This window comes from Thunnus thynnus, chromosome 10 (assembly GCF_963924715.1).
Source record: "Thunnus thynnus chromosome 10, fThuThy2.1, whole genome shotgun sequence".
In the NCBI taxonomy this organism is placed as follows: Eukaryota; Metazoa; Chordata; class Actinopteri; order Scombriformes; family Scombridae; genus Thunnus; species Thunnus thynnus.
Genome location: NC_089526.1, coordinates 17900021 through 17926059, shown reverse-complemented (window position 1 = coordinate 17926059; position 26039 = coordinate 17900021). Strand labels below are relative to the sequence as shown.

Below are 26039 nucleotides of genomic sequence, written 5' to 3'. Positions count from 1 at the left end.
GTTGTAATGACACTTAGATTACATGTGGGGTATTTACTTAACAAACCCTTAAAATACTTTTTGCAACAGAACATCTGTAAGCAAGTTTTTGTTGATTCAGCAAAGAATATGAGGTAAATAAATAAATAAATATACAAGAATAAACACATTTTCAGGCTGAAATAAAAGCGCACAAGAGCAGCTCACCTGACCCCTTCATTATATAGTCAATGGCTCTGTCACTGATGGCTGCGTCACTGGGCTTAATGTCCATGAAAGGTTTACTTCCAATCCCCATGGAAACCATCTCCTGCATACGCAACTCTGCAATCCAAAAATATGGACATCTTTTATGATAAATAAAGGACAACAAAGGATATGAACATCACTTTGAAATTCAGATCAATATTCATATTAAATGGTAAAAGGAATCATTTGTGTAAAACTATAAAATCTGACAAAGAAACACACCTCTGTTTCTGAGCGCCTGCCTCCACAGGATCTTGCCTATGATGGCGGTCCACACAGCCTTGACCTCCACGGAGCTGGCTTGGAGTATAAATGTGTCCTGCGACTTCCTCCGACGGAACCAGATCTCAAAGCGCAGCCCGCTGTCTCCGACGTTTTCAGTCATACCTATCTCTGCTGTCTAAATAGAAAAGAACAAAAACCAAACCATAACATTTATTGTATTTATACAAGCAGTCTATAAACTGCCCGCAAAAATTCTGCCAATCCTCAAACAACAGATTCTTACTTTGAAGGATTGTTTATAGATGTAAATGTCATATCCTCCTTCGATCTTTTTGGTCTTGCTGAAGAGGATGAGGTCTTCAAACAAGAAGACGTGGCGGAGGTATTTCCTCCGTCCACACCAGACTATGAACTCATCCTGGCAGCGGAGTTGACTCTGCTCTTTTAGGTTCACCTGGAGAGGAAACACGGGCGTTCACGTGCGTCACAGAGAACAATACAAATCCTGGTGGGACACTGACCTCACTCTTCTGCATACATGACAAAATGACCTCCAGTTCAAAAATAGTTAATGGTTTTAATGACTTCTGTCTTGTCACGTTGTCTTATAATAACCATATGTGGTATTTGTCCTTGTCACTGACATCAAAATAATAATCATGGGAGCACATGGCTCTGTGCCTGTGTACTTACATCACAGCCCCGAATGGCATCCATAGCCAGCAGGTCGTTGCCATGGCGAAGCTGAAATTTGACCATTTCCTCAGCGGTCCGCAGGTCACTCAGCTCCTGCTCCTGGGAATGGCTGCACTCCTTGATCAAGTCTTTCAGCAGCAGGGCATATTTACTCATCCTCTGGATCGGCTTCAGCAAGTAAGACGCCAGGTCCATCTTGTCCCCGAGCTCCATCTGCTTATTCTGGACACAGACACTGACAGGATTAATACTGAACAATCATACTGTAGGTACTTCTGTTTACTTATATATTGTTTACAACTGAGTGATAAGCTGGTTAATGTTGAGCCTTGGAGGTTATTGGTTAATTAATGTTGAACCTGTGCATCTGTGTTGAGTGTTTGAAGTGTGTGTTAGAGCCTGACCAGGGTTTTTGAGGAAAATATTGATATTTATGAAAAATGATATATCAGCCATTATTTGTTTTTTAATAAACAAAAGTTTTTTTTAAGAATCTCATAAATTGTGGTACATTTTTAACTTCTCAGTGCTCTCTGGTGGACAAATTATGTAATGGCAACACAGTTTCTATATATTTCAAAAACATTTCTGGTGTTTCTGTACTGTAATACTTTATTTTGTCATACAAGCCTTATAATATCACATTTTCGTGATAATATCGACCAAGTTGATGTGTTGTTCTGGCTCCAGTGTGTATGTATTGTTTGTGAACCATTTGTTTTAGCAATCAAAGTTGCACCCTTCCTTGTTTTTTGGACGCAGTAAGGTGGTTCAGTGTTGACCCTGGGACCTGTCACTCTGTGATGAATGTAACCAGAGCCAGAGTTTCCAGACGCACCTTAAAGAATTCGTTCCCATGGCTGCTGAGCAGAGCGTCGGACTGGGGCTTATTCTTGCTGTACAGAGCATACATTCCAAACTGATCCTCCTGCACACAAGATTAGCAAGTTACAACACCGACTACAGTAAAAAGCGTGCGCTACAAAACACTGTGAATGATTCAGCTTACAAGAGACTGTAAATGTATTTGTATGGATTCTGCGATCCATTATATTCATTTTGACACTGACATTAAGTAGGCATGCAAACTGTAATGAAACAGTGAGATAGTGAAACCATGACACTGCACTGGAAATATTGCACAAAGTTGTTCTGAGAAAAGTGAGGTCAACACATCATTACAGTCACTATAGACGGGAGACTGTTTTTAAGTTGTCAGCGTGCAGCCTCAGGTCATGCTGACTGTGTGTGTCTGAACTCACGTGTCTGAGAAAACAGCTACTGATGGATAAAGGGGAGTGGGCGCACGACTCCAGGTCTTTCAGGAAGTACTGGCTGTGGAAGTCCCACAGTTTCTCCACATTCCCGAAAATGATGCTGCGCTTCCCCCGCAGATCCTGCGGCAAGTCTAGGCGCTCCATCTCGGGGAAATAGTGCTCAATGATGTAGCTCAGAGAGCGAACGTATTCCCTCTCTGTCGAAATCATCTCATCCATGATGTGCTGCACTTTACTGGAGAACAGAAAGACATGATAAGGTATACATGATGAGATTTTACAATACATTATTATAAACAGTACACATATATACGGTGATAATGGTTAATATGATACCAGACGACTTTAGGTAACTAACAAAAAAAATAAAAAAACACAAATTTTATGATTAATGAATTGTTAAAATAATTTATCAAGCAAAAAAATGCCAAACACTCTTTATAAATAAGTATTTTATTTGTTTATTATGAATAGAAATTCAAGATTTCATGGTTTAAGGCTTTGTTATACAGAGTTATCAATTTGAAGATGTCATCTCGGGCTATGTGAAACTGTGATGGCCATTTTTCACAATTTTCACATTTTATAGTTTAAATGTTTAATAGATAAATTATATATTATATAATATATAATGAGCAGATTAATCAATGATCGAAATATTTTTAATTGTAGCTCTAATTAGTATTAAGACCATATTATCACTATATTAATACAGTATAATTATGTCCATGACTAATGTAACTATAACTATGACATATTAGACTGCAGGGTAGACAAAATAACAGAAACACCATAAGATGATTCTGTAGAGAAGGATCGTACTCCTTAGTTGGTCATTAAAATCATGGTATAGAGTGTTTTTTTGTGGTATTATTTTGTTGATGCCCTATACATACCATAATATTATAATTAATACTTAGAATCAACAATTAACTTCCTCACCTGCTCCGTTTCTTGCCGTCTCCTTCACTATGTCTGTTATGGATCCTGGAGGGCGTTGACATGCTGCGGCTGCGCCCTAACGCAGGGCTCATCACATCAGGTCTCTGCAGCTTCTTCTCCGCAGACACATTATTGGCCACCTCCAGACCCTTGATGTACACACCCGTATAGCCATGAATGTGGCTGGCATCTGAGTGGCCACTGTCCCTTTGGGTCAACTCATAGCTCATGGTCTTCTTCATGATCTTCTTCATCGGCTGTTTACGGAGGCGGGCCGCCCCGGAGTAGGTGGGCTCAGAGTGGCAGGAGACGGTCGAGTCTATGGTGCAGTCGCTGTCCGTGTCGTCAAACATGGATGGACTCTGCCTCAGTTTGCTATCAGGGGGAAAAGTAAAGTGTGAGGAGGAAGAGATTGAACTGGAGGGGCTCTTGGAGAAAGGTCCAGCAGAATGAGGCTTAGCGTCCTCAAAAGTCAGTGGTGTAACTACCCTGCTGGAGAAAGCGGGCACTTCAGGTAAGAGCACACACCCGTTAGCTTCAGCCTGTTCTGGTGTAGCAATCTGGCTTTCCACAGTTTTTAAACAAGCCGCCGTATCAACATCTGTGGAGTTCGAGGTTGCTGCCATGGCTGTGGCCAAAGTCTCTTCCAGCTGCTGCTTCGTCTGCTGACATTTATGCCACACAGTGTTCCACTGCTGCAGCTGCTGAGGACTCTCCAGGGAGAGCACCATGTCATTCAGTGTGCTGAAGTTGTCCATGGAGAACTTGGATGCCTCGGAGCAGTAATCCTGCAGGATCTGCACTACGGCAGGTGAAAGTCCAACACCTGAACTGTCCAGGCTCAGCTGACAGAAGTAGTCCTGGCAGTGCTCCATCCACTGATTTGCCTATAGATGTTGAAAGAGTGTTGAGGTACTTTAGCATCAGAATCCATCTTTTAGTATATTCCTCCTACATTTTCCAACATTCATAAAGGTTTTGAATTTGTCTTCTTTGAAACTCATTGTAAAGCAATCTGGATTAAAGTATATGCTTAATCCTAAAATGCTCAAGTAAAACGTAACATCACTTTTGACAGAATACAGACTTCAATACTTACAGAGTCATAGAACTCATACAGGTTGGTTAGGATGTCTAGCTGGGTCTTCCTCCGCTCCACTCTGCTCAAAGTGGAGCCCAGATGCTGCTTAAAGTCAATGAAAACAGATCCTGGAAGAGACTCCGGAGACTCTTTCACTAGCTGCAGGCCATGCCTTTGCTGGTGCTGTCAAAACAAGGGCAAGACTGATCAATTTAGCGCCTTCTGAAAAAGCTGATATAGGGATGATTAAGTGTTTTATGTTCTCAGTTATTGTCAAAGCATTTACCACTGACTCCTCCAGGAACTGGTCCAAACTCTTTCTCATCTCCTTTATTTTGGCTGCAGACAAAGTTAGTGATTCCAAAGGTGTGAGATGCTTCTCTCCCTCAACACTGAACCACAGTTTGATCTGAAAAAAGAAAATATTATTAATGGACTGAGGACTGTATTATGTAGAGAGGGTGGGGTAGATCTGCAACAATAATTTGAACTCACTTGTTGTGTTTGCTCCTCAAACTTGTGTACCTCCAGAAGACTCTCTAACTGTTTCTGAGACTTGTTGGATAGGATCACGAGCTTATGGACCTCTTCATCTACTTGGTTATACAGTGCATTCAACATGTCTACAGCATCCCTGAATGAGCAAAACAAGTTATTAGAAACAGATTTTTCATCTCTGTATGTATCCCTCATCCTGACAGCCCACTCCTCCAGCTGTACCTGTAGTTCTCATTCTCACAGGCCTCTTCCTTCCTGATGCGAGCGAGGACGGTGCCTCCCTCTAGACGCAGCCTGTTCAGACGGGTGTCATCTAGTATACACTTCATGAGATGCTTCTGTTGCTCCATCATCTCAGAAACCTCCTGAAATAAACATGGACAGCGGCATTAAAATAAAGACAATACATTTTAAAAGTGAACTTAACGATTAAGTGCAGTCTTTCTTTTCAGCCCGAAACAAAAAAAAAACCTGGGTGAGGACATTGACCCCGAAGCACAAGGATCATGGAAGTTAATTGTAAAACAAACTCCTCAACTTTTTACACCGGTTTATAGGAAAGAGGCCAACAGAGAGGCATTGTGTGTCAGTGGAGACACATAAATCAGAAGGCCAGACTGCCTGCCGGGGGGTGGGTCTGACCTTAGAGGTCTTCAGGTTGCCGCTGTTGCTCAGTGTGCTGATAGACTCCTGAAGGGAGGAGATGGCGGCGCTACAACTGCTGGCAAAAGGTTCGATTTTCTGTGAGAGACGAAGAAAAAAAAGACAAAGGAAGAGAAGGGAGACGATTAGTGTCAAAACATCACCAGTATACTGAAGACAAACAAATATTTTCCAAGAACATAGGGAAACAGCATTATTCAACAAAGAAGGTTGTATATTAAAGGGTCATTATATTTGCTAAAGGCCTTGCCATTCTCAATGTCTGCAGGAAAAAGTGTCTCAGATGTAAAGATTAGATTCAAGAAAGGTCACATTTCCATAACTAATCATGCTCTGAAATCAGAGGAGCCATTTCTTGTAACTACATGCAACTTTGGCAACACAGCAATTAGTATAATTTTCTTTCTTTTATTATGAATAAAGAGCATGAACTCAAAATAAAAATCATTATCTATTTTGAAATGTACCACCACCCTTGTTCTTATGCAACTTCACAAATATGTTATAACGCTGGCCGCAGTCCAGCATCTCTGTCACACCCACCTGTCTGAAGTGGATCCAGTGGTTGTGGTCGTAATGGAAGGTGCCCTCCAGGTCTCGTGTGAGCTGGGTTTGGTCGATGTGCTTCAGCAGGGCCTTCAGAGATGACAGCATCTCAGTCTGTGGCAGGAAAAACAACGAAAAAAGTAAATAAACACACATAATCAGGCCTCAGTCAGAGTGTGCCTCCTGTCTCACTTCAAAGCTACGGTGACATTAACTACCCACAGGCCAATTCCTGCTCACCTCCAATCTCTGTCATCATCAAAGCCTGTAGCGATGGGTTTAAAGGGAAATGTATCAAATCTCAATCTAGTAACAAATGTGCTTATCGGACATGAATGCATGACAATCCCTTATCAAACATACTCAAGCATTCAAAAGCATTGAATCATCACTTTGCATTTGAAATAGCGCATATCCACCTGATAATAAGAGTCTTAACTTACCTGTACATTGATGTCTCTCTCAGGCTTGGCTGCTGCCTCTTTGTCCACCAGAAAGAGAACTGAGTAAAGTGCATTTGGTACTAATGCCTGAAAACACACACATCCAGTAATTTTTATCTTAAGTTAAAATGAAGAAATTACAACACATGCATACTGTATATTTGACATGAACAGCTGAACAATGTGAAAACAGGTATTTAAAGTGACTTATAATGTATGTGTTGTGGTTTACAGAATTATCATCCTTACATCAGTAAGTAACTCATCATCATAACATGATGATATGGCTCTTGCAAGTCAGCTGCAGCCAACAAGCTCCCAGCATGTGGTTAAAAACAGACAAGTAAGCACAGGCTTCTCCACAAGAGTCCTGAGGCAAGCCTCACTCAGAAAAATGTCTTAGAAGTGCAGTCACTACAAATTTAAGGTGCACCTCTTTAAAACACCAAACAAAGTCTGAGACTGAGAGGTAGAACAATAGGAAATGTGTAAGGAATACCACATAGTGTAATAACTTTAGAGAGAGACATAGCATTACAGCACAGAGAACAGAGACTCAGCAAGGCCTTAAAAAACCCTTTGGGCGTGTCGGAAGGTAATTACATATTTTCCACTGTGGCTCACCTGCAATTCAGACAGAGATGACAACAGAGCTGGAACAGGCTGCTGCCTCCTGCTGTCTACTACAACAGTTAGACCTTGATCATGCCTTTCTTTCCTAAAACCAAAGTATTACAGTCAGTGTACTTTCTATGACAGACAGTTGGTTACATGTAATAGCATTTTGAAAGCAAAGAGACTGGTACTGTCTGATTAATGAGGAAAACTCCAATTACATGTGAAAGACATTGATATAAAACATAAAACCTTAGTAAATACACATAATACACTATAAATGCATAGTTAATGAATATTGGCAAAATGTAAAATGTATTAATACACTTTGAACAGACTGAAGTTCACCTTAGGGATAAGGGAGGGTATGAAAATTACTGTTGGTTTTACGTAACACAGAAAAATAAACCCTGAGTGTAACTTACCGCAGTGTAGAGTGGTAGTAGCCCAGTAAACAGGTGAGGTCATCCACCGTGCAACTCTCACCTGCCCACACCTGAGCTCTCGTGCACACCTGTAACACCGCCCTCCCACTGCGATCTCTGTTTCCTGGAAGAGAGAGGGCCAGCAGGGGGTCAACGCTTACCACTCTCACATACAGGTGTACTATCACTTTCTCCACCAAGAATGAGACTGTTAAACTTTACAGTGATATCATGTGAATGTTACCCTCTAAGTGGAATAAAGAACGACTGGGAGCATAGACCAAGAAGTTTTTTTTTTAATGCCGATTCGTTTTAGAACAAGGGGGCAAAAAACTATCACCTGATAAAGTAATACCCCGTTTTGCATTTTCCACAGACCAAACACAAGTATTAACAAGAAATAAAAAGCTAATGTTGTAAAAACTCGACAATCACAAGGAAGAACAAGATCTGACTTGAGGATAATGAGATTGTTTCTTCTTTTAAGGTCTGTTGCTATTTCTGTGTGGGAGTTGTGTGGGAGAAAAAGTATTAAAAATTAGGAATCTATTTGAAAACTCACAAATGAAAGCTCATTTCTATTTTCCATGTGAGCATTAAGCACAAGAATTGAGTGAAATAAGATTTTGTTACAATTGTCTGTAATGCAACAGACATACAAGACTACTGAATGACTTTGGCAGTTCTAATATGAGTAAGATACCTACAAGAAAAGCTCTGGGGTGAAAATGAAAGCAGCAAATGAAAAATATGTCCGAATCACTCATCGCTACCTGGCAAGATCACAGCACCCGATGTGAGCAGCTCTTGATTGACCTCTGACACCAGTTTGGGGAGAGATGAGTTGCTGTAATGGGAAGAGCTTGATGTTGAGGCCAGCCTGATGGCTGTCCCGTTGGCAGCTTTAGGACTGTGTGACTCTTCTCCCCCGTATCTGTGCCGCCTGCTCTCACTGCTGATGTTGTCATCATGCTGTCCTGTAGAGATGATAATAAAGAGTGAGCACAAATCCGACTTAGTGGCTAAGTTATATTTACAGAGCAACTATTATACAAGAATAAAGCACAATCCATCAAAAATAGAAGCTTCCTTTCACCTCAGTACTTAACATCTGATCATAATACCTCATGGAACAAGTGTTAATTAGTGGTGCGCTGTAGTAGTGAGTTCACACTGGCTCATCATGTAGACCAGGTGTTTAGTCAGACTGAGTCATGGGTAACTCTGCCGTTATCAGACTCTCATATCTTTGCCTCCTCCACTTCTTCAGTACTCTAGCCCTCAAGGCTCTGTTTATAGGAATGCTGCGCCTGACATTCCCAAGTGGTACCACGGTTTACAGACTTGATCCAGTTCCTGAGGCAGTGAAACTGCATGCAAATTCTTTATACTGAGTGCAGTATCTCTGTATGCCCCACTGAATACTTGACTGGAAACTTCAGTGTGCCATGGCCCAGGTAGTATGGACAGCAAAATATGCAGCTCCAGGTATTAGACATACATGAGCTTGGTGTCCCCCCTAGATATAAGGCCAAAAGTACAGCAGTTCGTCAAGTGAGATCTCTATCCACACACCTCTGAGTTGGGGCTTTTTGTTGGGTTTATTTTGTCAAGACAACACTCATGTAGCAAAGCTCCCCTACGCAAGCGATATCACAGACTTAACCTTCTTGACAGTAAAGAGACATACACGTCTTTTCCTCTATCTTTTTTCCACAAGTACGACCAAAACGCAACATGGCCTGAAGGTCTGGGATTCAACAGAAGGGGAAGCCCAAGGGACTACACTGGGCTGGTGCCAGAGGAAAAGTCATAGGATCACCAATGTCAGTATGACTCATCCTCTGGGGATCATGAATATCTGTACAAAATGTCATTGCAATCCATCCAATAGTTGTTGAGATAGTTCAGTCCGTGGTGGACCAACAGTGACTGACATCCCTAGAGCTCCTCACTAGCATGGCTATAAAAAGAGAGGACGGCACTATTGCAAACCAGGTCCTTTCATTTTTAAAAACATTCAAGACTTAATAAGCTTAAAAATGAACATAAAACCGAGATCACCATGTTCAACCAACTCTGCTGATAGATCCATGATTGTGGATCTGTGTCTGATGGACACCTGTTGTGTGTTGTGTTTTTAAACAGTTTGAGGCCTCTTGTATTGTCCTGCTGTGTTCTGTGACAGTAAACCCTCCCAGCTCAGCCTCTATTGTCTTCAAACAGTCAGTGCATTTCCTGTGCGACTGTGTGGCCAGGCTTGTGTTTGCTGCATGTTTCCTAAATTGCTTTGTTTTCAGAGGAAGTGACAAACGTGGGGTAAAGCCTCCTGTGTGAAAGTCTGTTTTTTTGTGTGTGCTGAACACATAAGCCATCAAAGAGGCTAAACCTGCACTGGTTGCTGGGGCTTTGACTTACTGATAGTCACAGAGAATGTGTTCTGATATTGCACAGTTTGCTGGCTCGTATAAGAAGTAATTACAATCCTTCTGGAGTAGTTTTTCAGAGCAGTGTGAGTCAGTGCAAGTTGGGTCTCGTGTTTCTGGAGTGAAAGGACTCTCCAAAGACACAGGCACAGTTTGAAAGGCTTTTTTTTCTCTTGTGAATCCCCAGTGGCTGATTGGTTCACAAAGGACACTTTTGTAAATGAGGCAACCCATCTGGGATCAGTGCAGCCCCCCAGCCCCAATGACAGTGTAGGACCATCTCATTGTGGGATGCTGGGGTCCCTCTGGTTGGTTTACAGGGTTTACAGGATCTTTTGTTGCCTTTGAAACGTCGTTGTGGGAAACCTGCTTTGCAACAGCTGAAATACAATCCCCTCTGAGGTAATCTCAGGAACGCAACAGTGATGTGATTTAACTAGTGTAGTTTTGCTGAGTGGATGGTGGAGTAACCTTTTAATACATTAAAATGAACACATATATGACCGTCTTTATTTAAAAATCAGCGCACAAAACCTTGGCTAGGGTCTGGCATAGTGCAAGGCTGCAGTGCAAAGATTTAAATAAACTCAGTTAGTTTTCACCTCACATTTCAATTCACGGAAGAAGCTGTATTTTCTAAAAACAGCGTGATTCCCTAGATGTTACTCTCACATTGTTGCTTTCCTGAGCTACTCTGTATGAACCAACACAAAGCAAAACAGACTGACAGTGGTAAAGAAAACATAGTTCTGTTTCCAGGGTAGGGTAGTACCTGTCCCCTGAATGTGCCAAAGAACACAAGTGTTGGCATTGAAAGGCAATCTGTCACCAATGACAGCATTAATGCATCACAGGTATGAGCTGTCTCAACTCAGACTCCATTTGCAGCCACCTGATGAGGTGTTGTAGCTAGTCTTGCTGCAGGGTATGATTACACACCCTGCTGAGGAACCACCATTATCCAGAGTGAAATTTGGTTTTCACAACCCCAGGTTGTATTTTTTTTTTAATAAGTTAGAAATGATGAGCCATGGACCGTCATTATGATTCATGAGAAAGACATACTTGTCATAATACTGACAATACACAGACCACACTTGTTCGTAGGACCAATTAATTTTTGGATTTAGCGTTTTCATCTGGTTTTCTGTACAATACAAATCTTTTGAATATTGCCAGTCATTGTGAAACTTTCAATAGTCTAGCATTCAGAATTTCACTTTAGTAAAACTACAGTATTATTAGCAAAATGTACTTACAACCATTAAGCAGAACAACCTATTTCAGGTGGTCTTAATACTGTATTAAATTATATACATATTTTATTATGGATCATTATGAAGGATGCACTGAAATGTGAGCAGTATTGTAATATTTAGCAGTTGAGGTGGAGCTGATTTTATTTGCTTTATTTTGTATACAATATACTATTGGGTAGTAAAAAGTCAGGTTTTGTATGTAGATTCTTAATCTTAAGTGTATAAAATATATGTACTGGATAAAAAAGTTTGTTTTTTTTACCTATGAAATGTAGTGGAGTAGAAGTACATGTACTTCAAAACTGTACATCAGTACTTTTTCTACCTGTAAACCTGTATCTCTACCTTTGTCTACTGGTAAAGCCTGTAATATGACTGACAGTGATTTACGTAAGTTTGTTTACTGTGACTGCATGAGGTTGAACAGCAGTAACAACATCACATACCTGGCTCCTCTTTGCTGCTTCTCCTTTCTGAACCAGGAAAAGCTGCCTCCACATCCAGCTTTCCAAAGCGAAGTGAGTAGCCATTCATCAGCTTTTTGGGGGAGATGCTAGCTGAACCTCCAGAAGAGGACCGTTCCCGGTGGCCTTTAACCTGGCCTGCCTTGTTAGTCCTCTCCAGTGACTTGGAACGTCGTTCTGCCCGTCTCTCTGCACTCCGCAACCCTCTCTGTAGGTAGAGCAAAGGTGTGCTGGGCCTAGAGTCATCACCGCTGAGCCAGCCCCGGCTACCAAACCTGCGAGCTAATTGTTCTCTGGAGGAGGTCCGGGTGTCTGGGCTGCTGCCTGGTGTCACTGTACTCTCTCTTAAGCCAGCATTGTGCTCCGGACTTTCCTCCAGGATGGACTCAGAGCTGGACCCAAGGCTCATGGGGTTCTGCAAGGCCTCCATGTAGGATTTCCTGAAAAATCTCCTGCTCTCAAAGGCCACAGAGTCCCTTGGGAGACGTCGGCGAGGGCTTGGGTTACTGAGGTCTGTACTAAAAGAGGGCATCTTGGATGCTGGTCCTCTTTCTCTCCCACCACTGCCCTCACCTCCCTGTCCTACCCCACATTCTTCAGTGGGTCTTTCAATTTTAATGATGGGTGTAGTAGTGTCTGCTGTACTGATTTTATGGCTGTCACTTCGGGGGTCCCTGTGGTTTCTGTTTGGCGAGGTGGGCTCCGAGAAGATAGAGTCAGCTCCCTGAGAGTGCAGGGACTCTCTGGAGCTGCGGTGGCTGTCCAGGGTGCCAGTGGATCCACTGGTGCTGCAGGTACTGAGATGGCCGCGGAAGCCACCTCTGCTGCAGCGTGCTTGCATGATGGCGTCCGCCGTGCTGCTGACAAACAGAGGGTTGACCACGTTCTTCCACGGCGTCCTGTACACAGCCGTACCAGTCGTGAGCAGACAGTTCTGTAGTGGGTGCAGGTTTCTGTCGCGTGTTACATTCTGCAAGAACTCAGCTGTGAAGACGCTGCCATACATGCTCTCTGCGATGGGGATTTCTGCAATGGCCTGCCCGCTGGCCGACAGGCATTTTATCACAAGCTTGGCAGTCTTGCGGCCTAAAGGAACTACTTGCAAGTAGAAGTCTCCTTGCTTTAGTCGCACTTTGTGCAAAGGGGCAAGCTGCAGGACAACTTTCTCGTGGATGCAGAGAGGCCACCCTTCATGATAGAGCAGCAATCCTCTGAACCTTACCTGAGAGAAAACAGAGAAGTCAGTCAATACCCACTGCCATGAAACATGATTATCATGTGTATGTCGTGGTTCAGCTGTGGTACGACTTGCATCATTTCAACTGACATCTGCAAGACTGTGTTCAAACACATGTTTAACTTTAATGGAGAAGCAACATGTTTTCATGGGACGCACTGGATGAATCACTGTCAGCGATCATTTGACTGAAGAGGAAAACCTGTCTGATCAGGCCTGGTTTCACAGCAACCGCAACACAAATCTTTGCTGCAGCAGAATAAAAAAAAATAGATCCTAGCAGCAAAGTCACATAGTGCTCGAGGGTTGGCTTTTTTCATCTTTTTTGAATGTGAAAGCAAAGACTGAGGATGTGATCTTCCTCTGAAGCCCCTCATATTACCTGCAATACAAAGACTCTCACATTGGGCTGTTCTCAGGGGCTAGGCTTAGGTGAAACTATTGCTCTATGGCTATCGTCACAGTGTAATCACCAGAGAGATGAATACAGAGGAATAACGTTTCAGTGCTTTGGTCATAGAGCCCTAACCAACAGCAATCAAAGCTTGTGAGAGAGAATATTGAGTTTCACTTTGGACCCAAGTGTCCATGGCAGCCTCTGAAGTACACCACAGTTTCCCTATTCAGAGGATGGCTGGTTTTCAGCTTGTTTTCTGAACAATAATCAACTCTGTATCAGTCTGATGCTCTCCCTTCCCACTCAGCAAAGATATTCACACTCAGCAGCACAGTTCTCACATTCTTTTGTCACAAACATTTTGTCTTATCACTTCAGTCGCTTATCTTTCAAGATATGTATTATTCTGTGTTTGACACATTTAGAAAAACAAATGAGGAAGCATTTTTTTTCCCCTTGTTGTGTCCTCACTGCCCCTTTTCTTAACAGATAGAAGCCAAAAAAGAGATGTGAGTCAAGCATCGCCAACAGTCTTGCAGGAAATCACTAAGGTTATAAATCTCTTGAAAGGAATTCTGTAATAAATCACAGAAGGCATTCTTGGATTTCTTGATTTTAACCTCAGGTGATACGTCTGTCAGCCACTCACGCAGGTTTCTTGTTGGATGATCTGCAGAATCCTCTTGGCAGGAAGGAGGAAGTCAATGAGGCAGCGAAGGCCGTCTCCGCGGTACTGCCTCTCCACCACACTGAAAAGCTGCCACAGGACGGTGGCAGCGGTGGCACTGAAGGGGCGGTACAGGGCCGACAAGGTGCTCTGGATGCAGTTGTCCAAAGACTCGGCGTCCTGAGGGAAAGAGAGTTGAATTAGGTTTGACATCTTTAATTTTTTTTATGCCTGTGCTATGTATGGTACATTTATTGCTATATTTTCCCCAAGATATAGCAAAACATGATACTACATGGACATGCAAGTCTAGACCCGTAGTTCCAACCTTATTCGGCTTGTAACCTCTAGATATTTTGAAATGCAAACAAGTTAAATTTCCGAAATATCAGATAAATGTTGCCTAACTATAGAGAAACACTTATTTACTGAGCATGATCCCACTTAGTCAGACAGTCAGGAAGTTTGAACATGACAGGAAATGTCAGCCATGATGGTCTTTCCATCAGAGCGAGGGGAAACACCTGGAGGGAGTGACGTCATTGTGAGCGGACACAAACAGCAGAACTGGAAAGTCCAGACTGGACTCCAGTTGTGGAACGCTACCCTCTAATAACAACTTCGTCATCACTGACTATTATCTGACCCCTACGTGACCTAGACCGCCACACTTGTCCCCAAGTTGAACAGCTGACATGTTCGACACGTTAATTACAACAGGAACGAGACAGGACATTTGGGACTACAGCAGTCCTGGATGAGGTTGACCTGGAGTGATTGTCATGTTCACAACTCAGGCTATGACCTTCCTCTCAGCGGTCGGAGCCAAGGCCAAACATCCCTCTGCTATCTGTTGTTACCGCGTGGAACACAACAGTGGAATAGAGACATCTGCCTCCAGTGATAACCATACAGATAGATAACGATGCCAGGGAAAGTCCCAAACTATTACAACTGTGTACTATGTTGAAGAATGCAGGGGGTTAAGGATCCAGTTCCTCACAACTACTTCATTACTTTCACTTGAGTGTCCGTGCTGCATTTACATTACAATATAAGTGTGTAAAAAAAGGACGGCTGGAAATCAAGGCATTGCCTGTGCTCCGGTGAATTTTGCCTGTCAGACAGCCCATGTTTCACCCTTTGTAGGATCTGTCCTGTTGATCTAAGCAGCTCAGCACCATCAATTAGAGGAGAGTGAGTACAGTTCAGTGCATTGGTACACATGCCACGACTCTACTACAAGGCGCTCATTGTGAACTCCGCCTCTCTAAGTGGTATGTGCTGTACACTGTTGGTGCCCTGAAACAAAACGCCCACCTCCATTAGCAGTCAGCCTGCTTTTAGTGAAACAAAAATGTCTCTGGGCATTAGTCACTGTTGCTCCCGGGAGGAGAAGAATAACATGGTGTTTTATTGGAGGAAAGCTAACAATGGGAGGAAAGCCCTCACTACATAGTTAGGACACACCAGCAAGTTTCTCTTCAGGTTCCCAAGGCAGAAAAAAAACAGTGGTAGTGACATGAGGAGTGGTTTTTAGGAACAATTACACAGTGTAGTAGAGACTTGAGCTGAATGACGAATCAAATGCTATTCAACCGGCTGCACAGGCGATCCGACAATATGAACACAATGGCTGCATGACACAATGTTTACATTTAGAATAGTTGCCATACATGCATCACCCTGTAGCTAATTATCTTACATTGTCAGGAAGCATTTGAAGCGTTTCAAAAAGTGTCACCTGGCTTGTGGGAGACATATCTGCATGTCTCAGCAGAACGACTAAGCTTAGCCACCAGAGCTGAGCTTCCCATCCGCTCTGAGGCACAGAGGAATGCAGTGTGTATGTGTTGTGTATGTCTAGCCTCAGACCCTCAGCCAGGACAGGAGCAGATTGGGAAGTCCCACCCTTTCTGATGCCAGGTCTTTGTAAGCTGACTGCCTGTGTGATGGAGGACTGTTGTGGTAATTAATGGCTTCAAGCTCCAGGTGGGACACTTTTGTCAGTGCCGTCAGTAAACCAGCTGTTCAAGAGGTGCACACAGCGAGTGAGTGGGATAAAAGACAAGATTTTTTGTCTCTTTATGAAACAAAAAAACTAAGATTCTCTTTCATATTCAGGTATGACCGAGTTTGAGTTGAGTATAATATTTTACAAATAAACTATAAGAGACATCAAATATACCATGAGCAAACATTTTATTAGCTGGTAATTCCAAACATGCAGCAGTTTTTAAAACATGTGTCAGAAAGCAAAGTGGAAAAAGGAAAACAAAAAAAGGAATAGAAAGACAAGTGGAAAAAAGTGGTGCATCACAGAGAAAGAAAGACACACAGAGACAGAGAGAGTGAACGAGAGGTGGTCACTGACACATTTAGTGGGTCAGGGACACAAAAGGCGCTGCCTACCAGGCCTCCAGTGGAGCATGAAGCCACCAGGGGAGTGTAACAGGAGAGCCCTGGAGCCCCCATACAGGCTGCTCACTAACCAACCTGCTAACAGCCTTAAAGGCAGCAGGCTGACAAAGGCCACAGGTTGCTCAGACCTGCCCCACTGCCAGGTGCCAGGATGCCAACAAAAGAGCCTAGTGAGACCTCACCATTGAACCGGCAGTTTGATTCAGCTTTTGATCTCAACTATTAGAAATCCTATCTCATGAGAGGAGAAGAGGCGAGGAGAGGAGAGGGGCTGGGAGAATATGCCTCAGTCAAACTTTTGCTTTATGGCTAAAAAGGAATATGACGTTACATGCACTTAAAAAAGTCTCAATTAAGTGAACATGTAACACCTTTGTCTATTCAAAATCACTGCATCCTATGTAACGTTGTAACTTGAATTAAACTGTACTTCAAAACGCACACAACATTATATATCAAATACAAACTCCATCTCACTACAGAGCACACTCCTCAGTGTCTACAACACAATATTGTATTTGCACTGCAAAAAGACACTCTAGTAAAGGTTATCTCAGCAGATAACATTTAACCTTAGAGGCCACACTGACTGTGCGACACACACACCAAGATCAACAATAATGGCCAACCTCTTGTTTCTTTTATTTGCATTTACATTCCTATGACTTGACAAGTAATGTGATAACTAAAATAAACATCTCTGCTAATCATCAGGCTACAGTATATGTTGTTCAGTTCATGTGCAACACATTTTTTCAATATATATGTTTGTACAAGGGTCATGAATAACAAAACAAAGGATGCAAGCTAAGCTGTAAAGCTGTAAAGTTTATTTTCCAATAAGACTACTGTACCCTAATATAGTAATGGATTGGAGTGGATTTTTTTTTACAGATTCCCACACTGGTTATCAGAAAGACTTGATTCATGTCGCCAGTAGGCAACTAATGACTTTGTCCTACAGGATGTAAACAACATTGACAGGATACTGTTCCTGAACAGCCCTGACAAACTTTGTTGACCCTATGGATTGGTGTTGTACTGTATTCAACACACAGTAACACACACAAACACACACACACACACACACTCGATTGTATTTGATTATGCCTTTGCATATTAGCTCAACAAGAAGAAAGCAAAAAGTGAATGGAGGTCCTTCAACCAATCAGAGCAGTGATGAGCGGTGACAGCAGAGACAAAGGAGACTAACAAAAGTCTGTTGATACCTCTGCAGGGTAAATATAGAATGGGTGCATAATGGCTGCATACCAAAACAAGTGGAGGGTTGATAAAGGAGCCTCACTTATCAGAAAGGATACAAAGTTGTGTACTTCACTGACCCCAGAAATGATAAAGAGTGTGCGCTTCATATCTTGTTTTTATTGTTTGGGTAGATACGGGCCCACCATCACTGATGAGCTGAAATAGGCTTGTAACTAAACACTCTCCAAATTCAGTTAGCTTACGTATCAAGACTACACACTTTATTTGTCTTCCGATTGTTGTGGAGCTTCACTACATTCAGTTGTAATTGTGCATTCAACAGATGGAGAACATGTTGAGGGGCAATCCATGAAGAATCAGTGCCCTTCAAATTGAACACAGAGTACTACAAACAGGCCAGTATCTGATAGCAACAGACAAAAACTTTGCTGAAAATATTTACGAACTATGACATATTCTGTTTTCCCAATGAATAAAAAGAGAAAGTAAAGGCATTAAAAGGTTTAAACTGAATTAAAATTAAGAAATATATGCCAAGCAATAATCAGCAGACACATTGAACTCCCTCATTTTTTTTTGCAGGTACAGAAAGCTACCAGCTATGTTTTGGCTACAGAGCAAGAAGTCAAAATATCAGCTGTCTTAAAGTGGTGACATTGAAGATATACATCCCTTGTGAATGTGCATAATACCGTTACAACTCCTAAAAATGCTGAAAGTTCCTCAGAAACTGGGTTTATACCCAATACAGAAGAAAACGGAAACATGTCTTCAGTTAAAACACACACAAACACACAAAGCTAAATCACATTTGAAAGAAACATAAGACAGTACCTCTCAAAAAGTCACATTAAAACTATAATGGAGGGAAATTCAAAGCATATTTCAAGCTTGTACCTTAATACTCAGGTAGTTGTCACAACTCCGGGACTTGGCTCTGGAGTGCATTTTGCCCAGTGACAGCATTTAGGCACCAGACAAAATCCACGATCTTCAATAAATAAATGTGTCATCAACTCCAAGTGCTGGAATCCAGAGTACAATCCACTCTGTAAGTGCTGTAAGTCATCGCTGTGATATCAACAGGTCCAGTGCCATTTCTCTCCAACTCTCCAGCTCTCTGTGTGCTGTGGTACAGGCAGCTGGAGCAGACTGATCTCCTGCTAGAGCGTGAGAGAGGCAGTGCACTGGCTTCCCCGTCACTCACTCACCCTCCCTCCCTACCTCCCTTCACCCGCCGCTCCCTCCAACATTAACCTCCCCCGCCCTGCTGCTCTGCTACTGAAGCCTCTTCCAGCTGGATAAATGCATACTGCTGCAACTTCAGGCTCATCATTTAGAAAAAAAACAAAACAAAACAACACACTACCTGAACTGCACACCCCCCCCCCCACCACCTCAGAGCCTCAACACTCCACCCAGCAGGGGTCGGGACTCTGACTAACTCCTCTCTGCACCCCCCACTCTGACCCCTTGCACCCCTACCTCCACCGGCAGCTCCCCTCCCTCCACCGCTCCTGCCACAATGGTCTCTCTTTGTCCTGACAATACAAATGGACTAGGGTTTCAGCTTATTCTGCTGCTTTTCAAAAGGAAAAAGAAAGGAAGACATCAGCATAGGATTGGTGGTTCAGGTCACTCACTACAATGGTGCTCCCCTTAAATATTGTCAGGGGAACACCCAATCCTTTAACTGGCCCTTACAAACCACTGACATATGCGGGACATCCTCCTGTTACAGAAGATAGATATGACATCTTTAAAACAGATTGACTCTCAAAAAAAAATCTATGAGCTATGAGTTAAAAGACATTAAAAAATAAACTATTTAGTTAACATTCCTCGACAATGACATCTGGAAACTTGACAGGCATCACTAAAAGGTGAGCATGTTTTTGACCTCTGGAATGCAGCGAAGTGACAGTTCGTTAGCGGTCAACAGTAGCTCCTTCCCATCTCTTCAAATTAATCCCGAACCTAAACACAGGAAATCCTTGTTCGGGAAAACATGATCCGTGAGAATGCGCACTTTGTGTGAAAATGTGAAGATCATATTAAGCCGGGCTGTGTAAACAGAGAAGGTAGTGAGGATAGGTAATTAGGTTGGTTTATATTTAGAGAGAGGCACTAGATTCTCACTGGACGTCATTAGAGCCAGACATCACAATGGCCCGACAGAGACGAGAAGACACACTATCACTGGCTGCAGTCACACACACAGCACATGTGGGATCACACAAACACACTGTCGTTACTGTCGTGTTGACTTAAGTAACCACAGAAATTTAGATTTGGATGTAGTGCCCTTTTGGGAAGCGCTCGGCATGACAGAAGAATCAATATAAACCGAGTAGTGACAATATAAATTACTAGCAGAATTGTTTTGTTTTATATACAGTAGATCTACATTTAGTCTTATGTATATATCTACTGTATAATCTGCTATATAAACAGAAGCAGACATACCTCGCATACGCACTATGCAAATATACACTCCTCCTTCTCCAACTCACACACTGTTTGTGCCATGACTGACCCTGTAATTTCTGCTGCCTTTTATTCCACAGAGCTGGCTTCACTGTCAGTGAGGGCAGTTTTTTTCTTTCATGTCTCCTCCATTTTTTTCTCTTTTTCCTTCTTTTTAATTCTTACTTATCTAATTAGGTCGAAATGACTGCACGTGAGCAACAAAAATGGTTCAAGCTGAAGTCAACAAAGGTCCTGGGTCAGGCCCAAATCCAAGATGCACAAGTAGATTTTAGTCTGTCATGTGTAATTTTGGCTGAGGAAGTGAGGCTGAAGCCCTGCCTGTCATTGGCCACATGGGGAGTAGTTATGTTTTTAAGAGTTAGAAGTAAATGTGATCCTAAATCTTATAATTAAAGCTGTATTAACTGTGTGTGGTTTTTAGAGATTACATTAGCAAACAATCTTTTCATTTTTGAAGCAAAGTATCTTATTTTTATCGTATCATAAGAGTGGTTACTTAATCACTTTCAGTACAAAATCAGTTACTCTTGAAAATGCAGTTTTTTTTTCAATACTGACATAATGGATTTACTGTATAATTTAATTTCTGGCAAGAAAAAAGAACATGATCAAATCAGCTGTTCATGATTGTGAAGGAGCTATATTTAGAGAGTAGCCATATACAAAAACAGTAGAAAAGGCTGAAAACAAAACATTCAGATGTTTATGAAATTACCAACTAAATATGTGAGAGTGATTATACTCTCCCAAAAAAAGACATTTTATTCATGTTTACAATCTATCTATAATATTATCATCCTTATTTTCCATTGTCATTTTGGCCATTTTGTCATCTACTGCATGTTTGTCCATCCAGAAGAGGGATCCCTCCTCTTTTCCTGAAGTTTCTTCCATTTTTTCTCTGTTTTAGGGAGTTCTTCCTGATCTGAATCTAAGGTCTAAGAATAGACACTGTCATATGTTGTACAGATTGTAAAGCCCCCTGAGGCAAAGTTCTGATTTGTTATACTGGGCTGTATAAATAAATTTGACTTGACTATAGCTGCACTTTGTGGTTGAGGTTCTGACTGTTGACATGTCTAAGTAGTGTTTCTTTTGTTTCCCAGTTGCCAAAGAATTACTATTCAGTGTAGCGTCTGATTCAATATGTTATGTCTGCTATTTTCTACCTCACATATTGTAAATTCATCCCTCCCTTCTATTATCGCTTATTTTAACCTGTTAAAGCCTCTACTAATTCCCCCAATAACAACTTGATCGCACAATATATAATGCAACACTGTGTGGTATATAGAGGGATTAAATTGATTAAATCAATTAAAGGACATGAAGTACATGTGAAAAAATCTTCATCTTCATAACCCCCGGTACAAATACAAAATGTGGTTGTCAGGCAATTAAAATTACATTTGGGAGACTTTAAAATCTGATTTCCCTCAGAGAGGATTTCTGGTCATATAGAAAACTCCTTCCTTCCATCACATTTTTCCCGTCCACATATGTCCCCTTTGGGAATGTGAACATACATGGCTCCTCTGTGGCCACTAGAGGAGGCTTTTTTTGATTTATGTAGGAGCAAGCCCCGCTGCTCTGGGATAAACAGTAAACAAATCCCTCCTGGAGCCAAGAGTTAAGTTTAAATTCAGGGTGATTTATTCCTCAGTGCTGATGTTCCTGTACTAAAGACAAAAAAAATAAACCAATCTGTAGGCACATGGCCTTATCTACAGTAGGTTTTGATTCAAATCAAGGCTACTGGACAGTAGAACATCAGTTCTTATATGTTTGTACAACTACAAAAATTAAACTTTTCCTGTTGTTTTTCCATGAAGAACCATAAGGTTTAAAATAACCTCATTTACGTAGACATCTGGTAAACAATACAGTATTTATGTGATTTGAAAAAGCAGATAAGGCAGTCCCACGGGTGGCACACCATCTGATAAAAACTACCAAGGGAACAAATTAGTCAGATGACATGAGAGCTGCAGCTTCATCATTTTTCATCGTCATATCTTACCGTAACTCTACAGATAAAAATATAAATAAGACAGATTTAGGGGGGAGGATGTATGCAGTAGTTGTTTGTAATAAGATTGATAGATTTGTGCTGTTTGTTTCAGATGCACATCAACACATACACACATCAATGCACATGTTCAAGCAAAGGAACAGGGACAGCGCACATTAATCAACATTTCAGTTTCCACATCAATGTTATCTGTAGTCCCTGAGCAGGTTATTACAAATTAGTGACCTAATATCATCAATACAATGCTTCAACAAGTATTACTTTAGCAAATTTTAGCGAATCTAGATCAAGAAAATTGTTCTGGTGTAAATAGATGGGTGGCCGTTAACTGACACACACACACACACACACACACACACACACACACACACACACACACACCAAACTGTGGAATGTGACACCATAGTCCTACCTCACTTCGTACCAACCTCATAGTGCCACACAGGCCACCCAACAACAGTTGTTATGAAAACTTTAAACTTCACCCCATTTCTTCTTCCCAGGAGCCTGAACTGAGCTCTGAGCTGGGCTCAGTGCAGCTTAAACTCCAACTATAGTTCACTTCAAACTCTATCCTAATGTCAGTAATGTCAATAATCGCAACATCTTAGAGTCATATCAAGTTACATGCATCTTCACAATGACATATTGTCTGTTATATCCACTTTGCAGCAGCTGAGGAAATCCACACCATTACTCCGTCTTGATATTTAAGATACAGCTTGAGATAATGTTCCTGCTCACAACGGTCTGTCGAACAACTCTTAGCACATGTAGCAATTTAAGTCAACGATTCCCATATTTCACTCTCCTAAAAGCAAACGACAAGATCACTGTTTAACCTAGAAAACACTGACACACGCACAAACCAAACTGAAAGGAACTGCATTAATCAGTGTAAGAAATGTGGTACTTACAAGTAGCTCTATGACAGAGAAGCTGCATTAATACAGACGACAGAGCGAACAAGTCATCACTCTCGCCCCCGTCCGCCTCACACAGCCATGAGAACTCACATCACATCACTATCCAGGCTCCAGCTACCGCCCCCTCTGCCCCTTCCCCAACCAGCAGCAGCTGGCGGGTAAAAACAGTTACTTGGGGAGCTGAACTGTCCTTCCTCTCAGACTCAGTGTTTCAGCTGCACATTTCAGGCTCCAGGATCCAGATTGATTACCTCGTTACACAAATGCACACAGCTACACAAACACAGACACCCACATAGCACCCCGACTCCCAGCCTCCCACTGAAATGCAAGAGCGACCTCACATTCAGACACACACGGGAATGCGTTAGCTGCATTAACGGATCTAAAACGAAATACATCTTAAATCAAATCCGGGGTGCAGTTGTCTTCGTTTTTTTGGACGTCTTTGTTTTGGGTTTTAACTCCCACCTCCATGGCAGTGTGGTGCAGCTGTCCCACAAACAACCCCAACCGTATCCGTATGCTTTACTGCGGGGAAGCACAGGAGGAGTATGCCACCTGTCATAGCCCCCTAATGTACCTTGGCCTCCTGCTGTGTGGACGTCTCACTCCAACACAAAAGCCAGTGTTTTCTCTGAGCACGCGAGCACAGGTGGCTGGAGGAGACAAGGTCGAGTTACAGCAGCAACTCCCACAGTTCAAATCAAGGTGTCAAGGAGAGGACATGCTCAGTCTGACCAAGTATACATGTACCACAGCATGTACTGCAGACTTGTATTGTTTATACAGTGAAGAGTGACTTACTAGAATCTAACATACATATAGAGAATACAGCATATTGTAGTCATGTTTTAAGAAGTAATCCCTATTCTAAGACTACAGTATTCAAACTTGTGAGAAAGATTTCCCTTCCTTTTACATCTAATCTTATCTAATCTCTGCTGTAGGGCAGTGTAAGAAATATTTCCTCTATTAAACACACAATGTTAGATTTTAATTTGCACAGACTTGTCGGGGTACCAATGCATCAATAAATCTGTTTCAACAAGAATTAGTAGACTAGTAGACTGAGTTATTACTGTCATTTAAAGCATGAGTCCGCTGTGGACTATGGATACATATTCTTGGATGTATATCATGTATATCATACTGGCTGGCACAGTTTCTACTGGACAATACAAACAGTTTTGCACAAACACTTCACTAGATTTTGCATTATTAAATCTTTGTTAGTCATAGACATGTTATCAAACTGAGATAAATAGTAAGGATCACTGATACTCTGCTCTTCAGTGGTTGACCATAACTTACATCTCCTGTTTACCAGAATTAAAATCCACTTCAAAATATCAACAATTTCAAAAGTATAAACTGCCATCCTCTACATGAAATACTGTATTGCAACAATGATGCTAACCTTTGCTTTGCTGCAATTAACAATGGCTTCTGTTCAATTTCACCCTTAAAGAAAGCACATGCTGGTTTAACTCTGAGAACAAATAACATCTCTCCTAAGAGAGAACAATGCCTCGCAGATCTGACAACAGCGCATGAATCCCAAAGACTCATGAGGGCAACCTCCCAATACTGAATCCAAATTAATCCGGCTAAAGCTCTTCAATTGTTCTGAAAATCAGCACTCACCTCACTCTGCTCCTCTCCCGCTTTGAAGTCTCCAACAACACATGGAAGAGTCGGTGGCTCTCTGAGCTCTGTAGTGCTGACAGCTGTCTAACCAGAGAAGAGAACCAGCCCCCAAGTCCTGGAGGAACCTGACATGTTCCATCAAACGCACTGCTTTGTTGACTGAGAAGAATCACAATATTAAGGCTAACCAGGCAGAAAGTTTCCCAGCCCCCCCCCAGGCATCCCAATTCCTCGGCGGGGCGTGACCCAGCCGTTTTATCTGCACCCATCTCCTCCCGTGTGTACACTGTGAGAGGAACCGAGAGCAGCGCAGCTCAACTGGCCTGCCATGTCAACAAAGTCTAGACAACTGCCCTTTACCTGTGCTTTCTGTTCCCTAAGGTCATATTTATTGTGTCTTTTATCAAAGCAAATTTTTGATTGAGGTTTGTATTAAATTTTCACAAATCAGCTCCATAATTTGTTGTCATGTTGAGCTAATTTAAGCCTAATCATCATATTAAAACCCTGTGAACACTTTTTGTCTTTTTTTTGTCTATTTTGTCTTTAATCCTTAAGACTAAAGGATTAAAGACAAACGTCTCAATAAAGTGATCAATGGCATGATCTATAGAGACAATGCAGAGCCTGTCACAGTGCAAACTGCCTCGAGTACTTCTGATGGCACCAGATGTCAGCCTGCATTGTTATATGGATTACTCGAGCCACTCAGCAAACACCTCCAGGTGTGCATTCCACACCAGGAAGGGGAAAGGTGGGAGCCGCTCCTCTGAATCAATAAAAAACACTGACTTTTCTCTCTCTCTTGAACTCTGCATGCCTGAGCAGACAGAAAGACTGGTGGAATTGGGTTAAGTGCCGTTGCACCCCGTTTCACGAAGAGTCACGAAACCTGTAAATCTGTGCACCTTCACAGAGGCGGAGTACGGTGCACGAGTGACTCATTTATGTGGCCTAAAATGAAGGGAATTGCGATGGGTGGCTAATCTTTGGTTTGCACAGTACACCTGGTCTTCACAGGGTCTTTAATCTTTTAGAGGAAGGAGCAGAAATTAGAGGCCCCTCTCCCACATCCCTCACATTGGACTGAACTACAGAGGGTGTGTAAACATTCACCACAAATGAATCACTGACATTTACAAGATGAGGTATTGTCATGCAAGTCAAGGGTTTGGGAGGATTAAGGTTTAGATAGTGTGAAATG

General features: G+C 42.1%; 1 protein-coding gene across 3 annotated transcripts in view; it reads right to left on the bottom strand.

Annotated features, from left to right (window-relative positions):
- zgc:158766 (uncharacterized protein LOC100009641 homolog) overlaps window positions 1-24909 on the bottom strand; it is a 29606-nt gene extending 4697 nt beyond the window's left edge. The window contains exons 1-20 of one of the 3 annotated variants that reach the window (XM_067601689.1): window positions 24833-24909; window positions 14072-14269; window positions 11771-13010; window positions 8413-8616; window positions 7640-7763; window positions 7224-7317; window positions 6600-6686; window positions 6154-6270; window positions 5590-5688; window positions 5170-5312; window positions 4945-5083; window positions 4736-4858; window positions 4468-4632; window positions 3369-4255; window positions 2412-2661; window positions 1988-2077; window positions 1147-1371; window positions 737-907; window positions 451-628; window positions 187-303 (exon numbers count right to left, since the gene is read on the bottom strand). In XM_067601689.1, the coding sequence (XP_067457790.1) occupies window positions 187-303; window positions 451-628; window positions 737-907; window positions 1147-1371; window positions 1988-2077; window positions 2412-2661; window positions 3369-4255; window positions 4468-4632; window positions 4736-4858; window positions 4945-5083; window positions 5170-5312; window positions 5590-5688; window positions 6154-6270; window positions 6600-6686; window positions 7224-7317; window positions 7640-7763; window positions 8413-8616; window positions 11771-12794 (4237 nt within the window). In that variant the 5' untranslated portion in view covers window positions 12795-13010; window positions 14072-14269; window positions 24833-24909. Of the gene's footprint in view, window positions 1-186; window positions 304-450; window positions 629-736; window positions 908-1146; window positions 1372-1987; window positions 2078-2411; window positions 2662-3368; window positions 4256-4467; window positions 4633-4735; window positions 4859-4944; window positions 5084-5169; window positions 5313-5589; window positions 5689-6153; window positions 6271-6599; window positions 6687-7223; window positions 7318-7639; window positions 7764-8412; window positions 8617-11770; window positions 13011-14071; window positions 14270-18634; window positions 18910-24832 lie in introns of those variants that run through there. The other 2 variants (XM_067601687.1, XM_067601688.1) reach the window with 2 other exon arrangements.
- Between the last annotated feature and the right edge of the window lie 1130 nt (window positions 24910-26039).